We start from the raw sequence: 15000 nt of genomic DNA on the forward strand, positions 1-15000 counted from the left end.
ATGTAACATCACATGGTGCCCGTTGTGTTATCAGATGTAACATCACACAGTGTGTTATCAGATGTAACATCACACAGTGTGTTATCAGATGTAACATCACACAGTGTGTTATCAGATGTAACATCACACAGTGTGTTATCAGATGTAACATCACACAGTGTGTTATCAGATGTAACATCACACAGTGTGTTATCAGATGTAACATCACACAGTGTGTTATCAGATGTAACATCACACAGTGTGTTATCAGATGTAACATCACACAGTGTGTTATCAGATGTAACATCACACAGTGTGTTATCAGATGTAACATCACACAGTGTGTTATCAGATGTAACATCACACAGTGTGTTATCAGATGTAACATCACACAGTGTGTTATCAGATGTAACATCACATGGTGCCCGTTGTGTGACAGATGTAACATCACATGGTGCCCGTTGTGTTATCAGATGTAACATCACACAGTGTGTTATCAGATGTAACATCACATGGTGCCCGTTGTGTTATCAGATGTAACATCACACAGTGTGTTATCAGATGTAACATCACACAGTGTGTTATCAGATGTAACATCACACAGTGTGTTATCAGATGTAACATATCACAGTGTGTTATCACTTATCAGATGTAACATCACACAGTGTGTTATCAGATGTAACATCACACAGTGTGTTATCACTTATCAGATGTAACATCACACGGTGCCCGTTGCGATATCAGAAGCACTGATACCTAACTAACTAGACCATCCTTGAGTCACACATTAGCCGCAATTAATACATTAAATAATTAATGCCGACGAGGAGCCGCTCATTAAATCACAAAACATTAATATTAAAGTTAAGTCATTTAGCCACCGCGAACCCTGTAGCATTAGCAGGCCCTATATTCTCGGGGTGAACATTCGGCCAAATTATAGCCCCATGAGTTGTGAGCTTTGTGTAGCAGTGACGTCATCTCTGTGGGGGGCTGCAGTGCGGCCTTGGGCCCCCAGGAATAATTTGTAACTCCTCTTCTGTCCGTGACAATTATAAGAATTAACTCTTTGTCTCTGTTGTGTAGGAAGTAAGTCCAAGAAGTAAGTGAGCCCAGTGTCCATGACATCATGGAGTCCATGGACACTTTGAAATACTGAAATATCTCAATAACACAAATTACCCAATATACAAACACCAGGAAAGTGTTTTTTGTCCCCCAAACATCATTCAAATATAGGATCTGGTTGCGAAAGGGGTGCAGTGGCCCTTTGAGTTGTGTTAATTGTTTTTTTTAACGAAAGTTATTTTCTGGTGCAGTCTTTTTTTTGTGCCAATTCAATTGATTCCTCCCCACGCACATTCCGTGTGTTGTTGTCACTGGGGTGTCCTTCCTTGGCACGACTCGAGGGCCGTGCGGGTTATTAAGACAAATTAGCCAGTGATTGTTTTGATTACAAATCTGAGGTGCTGTCACCAAGCATCAGCGTCACGCACAGGCCTGGAGGCGTCACGCCGCGCAGCAAGGCAGAGAGATGGACGCACGCACGCACACACACACACACACACACACACACACACACACACACACACACACACACTGTCCTGTCACTGGGGATAAAATGTGGAGGACTTCATTTCAGAGTGAGATCAGGCTAATGCATGCCAGATAGTATTCCTCACTATCCTCTTGTACACCGTCATGACCGAAGTGTGTCTCTCTCTGAAGTGTCTCCGTAGCCGAACTGTGATTTCGAGTAGTTCACAAATATTGTGGTCACAACACGTTCCACCTCTTCGGGTCATCCGTGACCCTTTCAGGTCGTCTCGGTGGATCACCGTCGGGTCACGAGCCACTGGTTGAGCAACGCTAGGAAATGTTAAAAGATTAATTAGTGTCCAGTTAGTGAGGTACACCGTTGACCTTTTCACACAATCCCCCACCGGCACGTCCTCTCCTCTCCTCTCTGGTCTCCTCTCCCCTCTCTCCTCTCCCCTTCCCATCCTACGGTCATTAGTTTATATTAATGATACTAACGGAAGGCGACAGCAGTGTAAGAAACTCAATAGAACACACACGCACGCACACTTGCACACACACACACACGTTTCTGTCTCATAGTAAGGATTCTACGGCATGATTTCATGCGTTTTGATAATTATGGTCAAGTTCTGATCCTTGGTGTTTTTGTCATTGTTTTGTCTTTGTTTCTGGCCTCGCTTCACCCCCCCCCCCCCCCCCATCTCTCTCCTCTGCCTACTGTCGGCAGGGTGTCACATCGGAAAAGGTTAACTGTCTTCCTCCATTTGGCCTCAATTTGCTCTCTTCTCTTCTCTTCTCTTCTCTTCTCTTCTCTTCTCTTCTCTTCTCCTCTCCTCTCCTCTCCTCTTCTCTTCTCCTCCGTACTGCAGTACTGTTCTTAATGACCCTTTAAGTGACATAAATGCCATTGACCAAGAGGAAGCATCCCTCTGACTGTTTGCATGCTGGCTACCCGCGCTAATAGTGCCGCAGGTCATTGGGTGGTTGCAGTTTAACCACCATCACTAATGGTAGCTCCCATTAGACACATCTCTAATTAAACCACTAACTATGCAGTGAGATTTTACAGTTGGTGAGATGAAATGATCACCACTTAGCATGTGGAGTCCAGATGAGTTGAGTTGTGGTCGGGCATAAACCCTGTATCTCTAATATTTCTTACTTTGGTATGTTTTATTTTTACCCATTTTGGGCGGGAACCCCTTTTGGTGTTTCAAGCATGATGTTATACTTTAGCTATTGAAAAGTAGCAGATCCACAAGCTCATACGAGCTTGTAGATCTGCTATTTTAGAAAAATCGTGAAATCTTTGAATATATATTCTTTCAGAGCGAAGCAAATCTTTGCTTCTGGGGAAGTCCCTGGAACAACATATTTTCAGATGGGGGCGGCCAATTGCATATCTTTTTTGGGGTCCTTGACATGAAATATTGAGCACCACTGATATAGAAACAGGTATTTCAGAAAACTGTCAGCATTTAGAAGATGTTTTTTCAATTTCGATGTCAGGCCTAAATGGGTTAAATCTATAGTGCCACAAAATAGCTGCAAAAAATAGACGATATAAAAGCTCACATAACTCTTAGAGTGTGCAAATGGAACTAGGGTTGTCCCGATCGAATCGGGTGATCGGAAATCGCGGCCGATCATGTCATTTTCAAATGATTGTAATCTGATCAGGAGCAAAAAAATCGTGATCGGGACATCCCCATTCTTCTAGTGATTTTTGAGTGGTGCAACCACTCCTATAGACAGCTATGTGTGTGGCTGTGTCCCTGGCTGTGTCCGAGCACGAAAATAGCGTTTGTTCACCAAGTGTCACTGTTGCACAGCCTAACACACAGGCCAGTCGACTAGTTGAATAGTCGACTAGTTGCTTAAAGCCCTATACTGTTGAGTATTAATTAGTACAAGTGGTAAAACCTGTGACTGAAGTAAGGAAGAGGCCCCAGTTTTTGTCCAATATGGCTGCTGTGCAAAGTGTGCATTTAGAGCCTAGCTATCACTGGCGTTAAGTGCAAGAGAGTCAAACTTTGATCCAGGCTCTACGTGAAGTAAAGCCAGGAGAGAGTTAACGGCGTGTGGACGGAGCGTGTCCCGCGGCCACACAGGCTCCAGAACTCCATTATCTCGGTCCCAATAAACAGCGTGCGTTTCATGTGGTCCGAAGATGAAGTCATTGTTTTAACCCATTTAGACCTGAGGACGATTCTACAAATGTCTTCTAAATCCTGACAGTTTTCTGAAAAACCTCATGTTTCTATGTCAGTAGTTCTCAAGCTTTTTCATGTCAAGGACCCCCCAAAAAAATGATATGTAATTGGCCGCCGACCCCCATCTGAAAATATGTTGTTCCAGGGACTCCTCGGAAAGCAAAGATTTGAGTTAAAATAATTATTCAAGATTTGCGACACATTTTCACGATATATTTTTTTTTGCAGATCTACAAGCTTGTAGCGCGACACTCGGTGCCGTGCTACGAGCTTGTAGATCTGCTACTTTCCAATAGCTAAAGTAGAACATAGTGCTTAAAACACCAAAAAGGGTGTTCCCGTCCAGAATGGATTAATTGGGCTCGTTAAAGCCCTGGGCTTCGTTAATGAGGAGTCAGTCATAAACATTTACCTCCAGGTGAGAGAGGGGCACCAGCGCCAAGGGCAGTGCCACGCCTCCATACCACTCTCTGGTTAGAGACCCAAGTCACAAAAAAAACAAAAACATACTACAGTATGGGGGGGGGGTTACACTGTTTTTACTGTTAACTAGAAGAGGAAAAAGAATGCTACGGTCAAACTTATTATAGAAAATAAATAAATAAAGTGTTTTTTTAGCGGTACCCATTGGGGCACTGGCCTACTTGGAACGATGCAAGTTGAAAATGAATGCCCCACCCATATATTACAGTATGTCTGCTTCTCTTTTTATGCCCATATATGGAGTTCTTTGTCAGGCATGGCCAAATATGGAGTATATGCAGACGTCAGAATAATGTCAGAACAGGCCAGCTCCAATATATGGACAGGGCAGGGGCCGTGTCCAGAGCCCGGGCAGAGGCCTTTTCGGGGAGGAATTTAGAGATTTTTTTCTTTTAAAGGAAAAATGTATAGGCCTATACTTCTTTTTTCCATTTTCCATTAATGCGAGTACTATTAAAAACCTATCCAGATTCCGTACTCATTTTGCCATCTTGCTGTCTGCTCAGCTGATTGGCTCACATGGCCACACTGGCGGCCGGCAATTGGACGGAAGGTGTCCAATGACAGACCGGGCCCCAGCGGTTCTATAGCCTCAATGATGCATGCCCACCACACACACACACACACACACACACACACACACACACACACAAAAAGAAAAAAAAATATATACAGTGCTGACCAGGGCTGTATATTACTTTTAAGTGTTAAGAACAGTTATGATAAGCCAGTGTTAAATATTTAAACTGCACAGCTAATACGATTTACCTTTTGTCCATCAATCTTGCTTCTCCTGTGAGAGGCCTGCCATTTATCCTAATGGAAATGTCTCCCCTTTGATCAGATTTATGACGGGGCCGAGCCTGAGAAAGAGAGAAAGAGAGAGAGAGAGAGAGAGAGAGAGAGAGAGAGCAGGGGGGAGATGGCCGGCTGTCTTGTAGGCTGAGAATTAACAGAGCGACTGTGATCACTCTATATTTCATACACTAGAGACAGTCATACGTGCATTAAAGCCAGGACAGAATGACCATGAAAGTAATCCTTAAACAAGCTCAGCGTGTCACTTCGTATATATATTTCCTAAAGTGAACAGTTTTAAGTAAAATCTTTGCTTCTGGAGGTCCCTGGAACAACATATTTTGGAGACGTGGATCCGTGGGCCAAACACTTCCCCAACGTGTGTGGGCTCCTTGACATGAGACAGTTTGAGCACCACTGATATACCAACATGAGTTTATCGGAAGAAAACGCTTAGGATTTAGAAGACATTTGTGGAATCGTCCTCGGTCAGCTACTAATGGGTTTAACCCATTCTGGGCTAGGAAGTTACCCCTTTTGGTGTTTTAAGCATTATGTTATGCTTTAGCTGATAAATTGCAGATCTGCAAGCTCATAGCGCGGCACCGAGTGCCGTGCTAAGAACGTGTAGGTCCGCTATGTATTTATTTTATCGTGAAAATGTGGCGCAAATCTTTGAATGTATAATCTTTCAGAACGTTTTTAACTCAAATCTCTGCTTCTGGGGGCGTTCCTGGAACAACATATCTGCAGATGGGGTTCGGCGGGCCAAATACATTTAATTCTAGGGGTCCTTGACATGAAATAGTTTGAGAATCACTGACATGGAATCAGAAAACTGTTAGAAGAGATTCTTAGAATCGGCCTCGGTCAGCTACTAATGGCTTTAATACACACAGATCTTCATGATACAGTCAGGAAAGACCCCCTCGACGTCTGACTGAGACTGGTGGAGGTTTCAGAGAGAGAGGGGCGGGGCCGAGGGGCGTGGCCGGGAAGATCAATGCAGTTCATTGGTGTCCTCATTGATTGACGCCGTCCTTTCTGCTCTTTGACCCGATCCCTGTCCACGAGGGGAGGAGACCGCTCTCTCTCTCTCTCTCTCTCTCTGTCTCTCTCTCTCTCTCTCTCTCTCTCTCTCTCTCTCGTGTGTGATAACGGTAGAATAATCACTGTAGCTGTTAGGTGCCAGCTGATGGATCCATGGTAAAGTGTGTGTGTGTGTGTGTGTGCACGGCCACACGCGTGTCCCCTGTGCGCGCACGCATGTCAGATGAATAGCGGAATGATGTGACCAATGGGGCGGCCAAGCTGAGCATTATGAGAACTAATGGACACTCTCTCTCTCTCCTGTGTGTGTGTGTGTGTGTGTGTGTGTGTGTGTGTGTGTGTGTGTGTGTGTGTGTGTGTGCGCGCGTGTACAGTTGCTCAGAAGATCGTGGCCACCAGGAAGAAGCAGCAGCTGTCCATTGGTCCGTGCAAATCTCTGCCCAACTCCCCCAGCCACTCCTCGGTCTGCTCCACGCAGGTCTCTGCCGTGCACATAAGCCAGGTGAGCATGCACACACACACACGCACACACACACACACATGCATGAATACACATGTATATATATATATATATATATCGCTGTTGTCGGGCAGAAACGGAAAGGTTTCTTTAGAAACCACTGTTCTTTAATATTTTGCCTTCCTCGGCTTCAGAGAAGACTCCCATAGGCAAATTATTTTCTAATCTCTAATCTCCTCTCCTATCTTTTGGTATTGTTATTATGGTATTATTTATTATTTGTAAATGTACGCCCTAACGCGGCCCTTGAAGAGGGTTCTCAGCTAAGTGGTTGGTAGTTAGGAACCAACATTGGCCCCTTACAGGTCTGTTACTCTGAGGGTACAACAAATGGAACCATACTGATATATGTACAGTACGGTCTGACCATCTGTTGACAAGTGTCCACAGACAGACAGAAAAATGGCTTTTGCTTTTTTTTAATGGTCACGAAAATGCAGCTACATGAATAAATCATAGACATATCCCAATTAAAACAGTTTATGATGCAATATTTTTTTCTTTCCGTTCAAACTGATTCCCATAAGAAGTTGGAACGCTGCTGAACGTTGTAAAGTAGTCCAAGTCTGGCAGTGTGCCGCGGGTTGGACTCCCAATGCTGGCGGCCTTTACTGCCGTCTCCTGTCAGTCTACTGTCTATCCCTCTATAAAAAAAATGTAATAAAATAAAGGCGAAAGCCACAAAAAAACGTAACACAAAACAAACAGAACACAAAACATGAGAAACAGTACAAACTTTTATTGGATTTTATAAATGTCCGGGTGCTTTTCTGGCGATCTGTCACCAATAAAGTATTGTGTTCTTCCTGAGATTTGACTGATCTTGATGATTATTAGGTAATCTTGACCCCTTTTGAACTTTTTTACCCAAAACGTAATCATCCTTTCGGGGAAGCTCACACATCATTCCTTGAGTGAAACCCTAAGCTAATGAAACAAATGCACGCATGCGCACGCACGCACGCACGCACACACACACACACACACACACACACACACACACACACACACACACACACACACACACGCATCGACACTGACAGATACAGTGTATGCACAAGCAGTTCATACACAAACAATCACAACGTTATTAAACACATGATTCGATTGCAGTCATTAATGACCTACCTGTGATACCGACAGTGGACACAAGCAGCAGGTGAAAAATGCAAATGGTCACACAGTGCATGCACGTATGCATGCGCGAGCACACACACACACACACACACACACACACACACACACACAAGCAACGATTAAGCAGCCTCCCCTCCCCCCCCCCACCCTCCCTCTGTGGTTCGATCCACACCACTCAATCCCACATGGATTTCTCATTAAAAACGCATCATTCAGCTTGTCCGTAAAGGGTGGTGCTGGCGTCCCCCCCCCCCCCCCCCCCCCAGAGAGCCCGGTTTATCTTCCCACCGCCTCGGAGAAAAAAATAAAAAAGTCTCCTCCCTCTCCCAATGCGCGCCTTGTCTTTAAGCTGGGCTGATTACTGTCATGTCTGTCTGGGACCACCGGACCGACCCCCCCCACCCGGTTATAGATGGCGAGTATCGGCACGCATTGGGGGGGGGGGGGCTGATTAGGAGTGGGAGAGGCGATTAGAAAAGGGAGAGTGAAGTCATAGTTCATGCAGCTAAACGAACTGTGATCAATGGCTGGATGCATTGACTGATGATGGTGGTGGTGGTGGTGGTGAGCGAGACACAGTGTTGTTCTTGGCGGCACATTTTGATTTTAGTTTTAGTCATAGTCTCTTCAATTGTTTTCATTTAGTGTCACATTTTAGCCACCTGGAACCTGGTGTTAGTCTAGTTTTAGTCGACTAAATATCATTTATTGATTTTAGACGGAAAACAAAATGTATTTCGGTGGGCGTTGATGCCATCGTAATGGAGTGGCGGCTGGCAGTGATTTTGTGTGGGGGGGCTATAAGACATCCATTATACTCTATGCTACTAGTTCAACCTGCAGCAATAGCATCATATCCCAGATATCAAAGTATAGCAATGACACTACTACAGGCCTATACTTTGTTACAGCAAGTGCTCCACAACAACAGAAGTGCATGCCCACAACAAACACTCCAGACTCTACTGAACATTGTTTGTATTTATATGTACTAGATAGCTGCTCTTATACTGTCATTAATAATGACAGTACGCATGCACGCACGCAGACACACAAGAGCACAGACACACACACACACAAGCGCCGAGACGAATCACAGACAATCACACACACAAGCACCGAGACGAATCAAACACACACTCACTCACACACGCACGAGCAACTGGCGCAAGCGGCACCGACCAAAATGGAATAAAGATGCAAGCAACTTGCAAGGCACACACACATGCACGCACGCACGCGGCACCGATACAACACTAACACACACACACACAAACACAGCCTCTCTCTCTCTCTCTTCCCAACTCAATGAGTGCTCGAGCCACTTTCAATGTGATTAAACCAGTGAATATGTTTCTTAACTTTGTGAGATGAATGAAGCAGACCACATTACCTTTCTGTGGGTCCGGTGTGCGGTCAGCTGTCTGCCCCAAGCAAGAATTTCAAACTCACAAAATGTATTTTGTCTCCTTTCCTTTTGTTATATCCAAAATGGACGATATGCTCCCAGTCTCTTAACTTAAAATTCCCCTCCACGGACACGGGACAAAACGTATTATAAAGTAAATAATAAACTTATTTCATTTAAAATACTTCCACCATCTAGTTCTCCCCCCCGGGACCAGAACACTGCCTATTAAGTACAGCAGATGCTTAGAAGTTTAACTGTTTTCAGAGTTCACACTTTATTGGCATTGGAAAACTAAAAACTAAAAAAAATGATTATTATTGAGATTGCCCAAACCATGGAATAATATAACCCGGAAACCAACAATATGGTAAATTATACTGACTAAAGAAGCAAGTAGTTCCATTCCTTCATGTGCACCGAGCACAGTTTCCAAGCCGTCCTAAAAATTAACAAACACATTCTCAAAATGTACGATTGTGAATTCAGATTTTACAAAACCTTTTTTGTTTTTTTCGATTACATTTTAGGGGGCGAGAAACACTGCAGATTGCTATCGACATCGGTCAATTCGTTCTCTTTTTAAATTGACATTTCACTGTGCGTTTGTGTGCGCCCGTGTGTGTGTGTGCGCCCGTGTGTGCATGCACCTGTGTGTGTGTGTGTGTGTGTGTGTGTGTGTGTGTGTGTGCGCCCGTGTGTGCGCCCGTGTGTGCACCTGTGTGTGTGTGTGTGTGTGTGTGTGTGTGTGTGTGTGTGTGCGCGTGCGTGCGCTGGCCCGCTCCCACAGACCAGTAACGGCGGCGGCAGCCTGAGTGACTACTCGTCGTCGGTGCCGTCGACCCCCAGCACCAGTCAGAAGGAGCTGCGCATCGACGTGCCCCAGACCACCAACACGCCCACGCCCGTCCGCAAGCAGTCCAAGCGCCGCTCCAACCTCTTCACTGTCAGTGCAACCACACGCACGCAGCGCCACGCACACACACACGTGTGCACACGCATGCATAATAGTTTTCATCCTGTGCCTATAGTCTCACCTTAACCCATTTTGACCTGACGTCAAAAAAAAAGGGGGAAAAAAAAGTCTTCTGAAAGAATATATATTAAAAGATTTGTGCCGCATTTTTACGATTTTTCAAAAATAGCAGACCTGCTATTTTTCAATAGCTAAAGTATAGCGCACCGAAGTCCTGACATCACTGTCACTAGAGGGCGTCAGTCCACAGGTTTGTGTACTTTTTATTTGCATTGTAATCTCCATAGGGGGATTTTAGATCGCCTCATATAAGAACTGTGTTTGAAAAATAAACCGATCACCCCGGCCTTTTCACACATATGGATATGAAGCATCGACTGAAATGTACAAATATACCCAAAGAGTAAAAAAATAAGCGTTATAAACGAGTCAAATAACCCAGAGACTACATTTCCGGGTAGGCGGGGTTGCTGAATTCTGCACAACAGAATCTGAATGTTAATTACGTTTATTTTTATTTTTATTTTATTGATATTTAATGTTTCGTGGTTAGTACGAGTGGAGTCACCACCAGCTGAGCTTACGTCAACAAGGAATCTCAGGAACGCAACGTGTTGACAGCTGGGCGTGATGTGATATATTAGCAGCGGCATTGCCTTCATATGTAGTTTCAAGGCTTTTGCGGCCACATTAATTCCATTTTCTCCAGAAACTGGCTGTATCAAATATGAATGGACATCATTAACGATGCACAGCCACTCCCCTGACAGAAAGGCCGGGGTGGTCGGTTTATTTTTCAAACACAGTTCTTATATGAAGCGACCTAAAATCGCCCTATGGGGATTACAAAGCAAATAAAAAAATACATGAACCTGTGTATTGGCGCCCTGTATTGGCGTCAGAGCTCTATAACATAATGCTTAGTTAAAACACCAAAACGGGTTGCCGTCCAGAATGGGTTAAAACACGGTGAAATAGCACAGGATTGCAATTGTGTACATACTATACAGTATGCGCCTAGCTAGAACACCCCAAAACCCCTACATATCTGACCAAATTTGACTGAGGGACTACCATTGGATTTTTTTTTCATGTCATTTGAAAGCAGGGAATCATAACTTCAAATTGACATTGGTTGTTCAGTTTGACCCACCAGTTTTGGAGATGTGCCTTATAGAGTAATGTCTTGCAAGAGAAACAGCGAGTTGAGAAAACAGGCTTGAAAGGTTCACTTCTGTGGACTCTGAACATTACACCTAGATATGTTTAAGCATTTATTTCATATGTACATGTCAATTTCAGCTCTGACACCTATTTCAGACATGCTCTAGTATATGAAGCCTGTGACATTTTGAAAAAATTAAAATTGCAGGCTCTCAGTCAAATCTGGTCCCATATGACACTGAAATCCTCCCCATAGACGATGACGGAGGGGCGCCGTCTCTACCCCGCTTGAGCCACGGGAGACGCCACCGCGTTGCCGCGTCGAGCGTTGCGAAGTTCGGTAGAGCCGACTCAGCCCCGTCCCGAGTTGTAACCCGATGTTGACAGAATTGCAAACCCGAACTCACCCACGCCTCCCACAACACAGTGAAATAGCACTTCCGTGCTAGTGAAAGTCACGCCTCCGGTCGCGGTCAAAGCGGTAGTTGGGTAATGTGTACGGAATTGCAATTGCGTGCTATTTCGCCGTATTCGTGTGAGATGGGGTTGTTTCATCACACACTTCATCCACATAAACCTCCGTCACATTTCTATACCAGCAAGGGCCTTATCTCGTCTTACCCCTTCTGCCTAAACGTTTTAGGCTTTTTATTTACAGCTATGCGTGTACGTCTGTATGTATATCCCTATGTCCCTCTGTCTGAGTACAATCTAACCACACACACACACACACACCCACAGTAACTATAACAATACAAGTATAGTTGCTCTGCTCAGTTTGCACCGGTGCGATTTCTTTTGTATAATTTGTTGACGTAGCATCACAATCGCAATCACTTACACTTTACACGTTGGCTATTCAAAAAATAGCAGATCCACAAGCACAGTGAGCTTGTGCACCTGCTATTTCTTTATGACTAAGACACATAGTAGTATTTAAAGTAGCATAATTACAATTCATGCAATGTCCTCTTGGTAGTTAAGCGTTTCCGTAGCTGCCTGGTATCTTGTTCAGGGTCATTAAACGCGCCGTCTGTCTTTCTTTCCGCAGTCGAGGAAGGCCAGCGAACCCGACAAGGACAAGAAGGGCCTGGAGGGTCGGACGGACAGCATCGGGAGCGGCCGCGCCATCCCAATTAAACAGGTACGGGACTGATTGAATGCTTTTATTCCTCAAAAGAGGCACTGTAAAACCGTACAGTAAAAAGAAACACGTCCACCAAGTAAGTCCTGGGGACTTTGTTTACGGTATTGGATTCGTCAGCAGAGCATTATAGAACCAGGGGTGCCCAAAAGGTAGATCGTGATCTACCAGTAGATCACATGACATGCCCCTAAAAATATATCATTTAAATTATTATAAAATGTAACAATTTTTTGACATCTGCCAATTGAATTACGTTGACTTTGAATGATTGACATCAAATAGGGCCTGTCAGCTCAAACCCACAAAGCAATACTTTGTTTTCAATAGTGTTGCGCACAAATGTCAGTAGCATTATAAAGTTATTTACAGTACAATAAAAACCTTCCAATTCATCCCCCCCCCCCCCCTCGATTTAATTTAGTTTTGTTAATTTGTCTTACAGTATCTCTGCTGTCGGGAGGAAACCTCATAACTCCAAAATGTTCATTTTTCAGGAAATGAAAAATATACATTTTTCAGGAAATTAAGAAAACCTTATGTTTTTAAAACAAAGCAATTGTCAATTACTTCCATGACAGGGGGAGAGGTGGTGGAGTTTTGGACATTTTGAGGGTCCAATGGAGTTAGGTTTTGTCCACATCTAATATGAACACAGATTCCCTGTACAGTAGCCTTTCATTTACACATCGTCGCTGTTGGGGGTGGAAACCTTTTCAAGATTCAAATTGAAAAAGTGGCAGACGACCCACAAGCTTGTAGATCTGCAAGTGAAAATATGGCGATATGTACAACGGTTAGCTTACACGTGTACATTGTTCAGAGTTAATACGGATACATGAACACAGTGGAAGGAGGGGAGGGGCCACCTGGCCAGGCTGGGAGATATAATGAGGGTCCAATAGCCGAGCTGGCACTGAACAGCAGGCCTGTGATCAGCTGACATCTCTCTCTCTCTCTCTCTCTCTCTCTCTCTCTCTGATTCGTCGTGCCTTGATTAAGAGTGAACGCGGCACACTTGACATCAATTAGATGGGGGGCCTCTCCCTTGGATTGAAATGAGATCATTAAGCTAAGGAGTGGGTAGGGATCTCTCTCTCTCTCTCTCTCTCCAAAGAGAGAGAGAGAGAGAGAGTGGACGCTGGGGAGACGGTCGAGGGGCCCTAATGAAGTGCGGGCGCTGCCGACTGGCATATGGACCTCTCGGTCTTGTGTGTGTGTGTGTGTGTGTGTGTGTGTGTGTGACTTGTATTCCTATACTTACAACGGCCAATGTCTGTATATATAATTGTAATAGACATTGTCACGTCAGATGTTTAGCTCAGTCGCGTGCCTGATGCCACGTACTGTAGTAAAGTAGCCGATCTGCAAGACCTACGTTCCCGTCTCTTGCTGCATGTGCATCACGTTGTGTATAGCTTGTAGATCGGCCCTTTTCCTTGTTATTTTGTTGCCTGTTTTTTTGCTTCTTTCCGATGCCATGCCGTGCTGTGTGTGTGTGTGTGTGTGTCTGTGTCTGAGTGTCTCTGTGCGCTAGAGGAGGAAACGGAATGGACAAAATGGAGGATGTGTTCTGAAAGCTGCCAACCTCTCAGGAACCCCCTACCCCCCCCCCCCCCCCCCCCCCCACTGTGATGTCAGGGAGAATCCCTGTATCTCTGTATTTACAGCTACATTTAAAACCTCCTACATGTTTTTTGGAATAGGTTTTGTACATACAAGGAACTTGGCTTGCAGTTTGTGGTGAAACACAAGACCCCCCCCCCCCTGCCCCCCCTCAGTGGTGGGAGCGTCTGGGGGGGTCTCATGCACAAGGAAATCGGGCAATTAAGTGTGTGGCGCTAATCGCCGCGCGGCGGCTCTCATGTAACAGCAGCACGGCCTCGTTTAATAATCTGCTAATGAACAAACTAGCAGCTTTGATTTAGGCCTCGTTGAGGACTGTGGGGGGTAACTAAGTATGTTTACTCGAACACTGTGCTTTAGTCAAATATGTACGTCCATTTTCTATTTACTTTATACCTTCAACTCTAATACATCAGGTGAATATTACCATTATCCCATTTAGACCTGAGGACGATTCTACAAATGCCTTCTAAATGCTGACAGTTATCTGAAAAACCCCATGTTTCTATGTTTCGCTCTGAAAGAATATATATTAAAAGATTTGTGCCACATTTTCACGATTTTTCAAAAATAGCAGAGTGGCGCGCTATGAGCTGAGGAGATGAATATTGAGTGAATATTGATGAATATAATCCTATGAGATGAGGATAAGGAGATAGATGAATATTGTGCCGGTAGGCTGTGATGTTTCTGCCATTGGAGGACAGCTCCCTCGACGGCATGCAACATGTCCCACTACTACACCAGCTGCTAATTACCACCCCACTGCACGCCATGTTGGCTGCGAGCTGGCACACCGAGTGTGTGTGTGTGTGTATGGGCACGTGCATGTGAGTGTGTCCGTGAGAGAGACATTGATACAGAGAGAGAGAGAGATTTGACAATGAGTTTACGTAGTTTGACTACAAGCGGTTACATGTGTCTGCGTGCATGTCTGCGTGCATGTCTGCGTGCGTGTGT

General features: G+C 44.7%; 1 protein-coding gene across 2 annotated transcripts in view; it reads left to right on the plus strand.

Annotated features, from left to right (window-relative positions):
* agap1 (ArfGAP with GTPase domain, ankyrin repeat and PH domain 1) overlaps positions 1 to 15000 on the plus strand; it is a 267320-nt gene that overhangs the window by 178424 nt on the left and 73896 nt on the right. For both annotated transcript variants that reach the window (XM_080758777.1, XM_080758776.1), the window contains exons 7-9: positions 6440 to 6567; positions 9921 to 10076; positions 12322 to 12414. In XM_080758777.1, the coding sequence (XP_080614903.1) occupies positions 6440 to 6567; positions 9921 to 10076; positions 12322 to 12414 (377 nt within the window). The remainder of the gene's footprint in view (positions 1 to 6439; positions 6568 to 9920; positions 10077 to 12321; positions 12415 to 15000) is intronic.

The sequence above is a fragment of the Protomyctophum bolini genome (assembly GCF_963924005.1).
Source record: "Protomyctophum bolini genome assembly, chromosome: 24".
NCBI lineage: Eukaryota > Metazoa > Chordata > Actinopteri > Myctophiformes > Myctophidae > Protomyctophum > Protomyctophum bolini.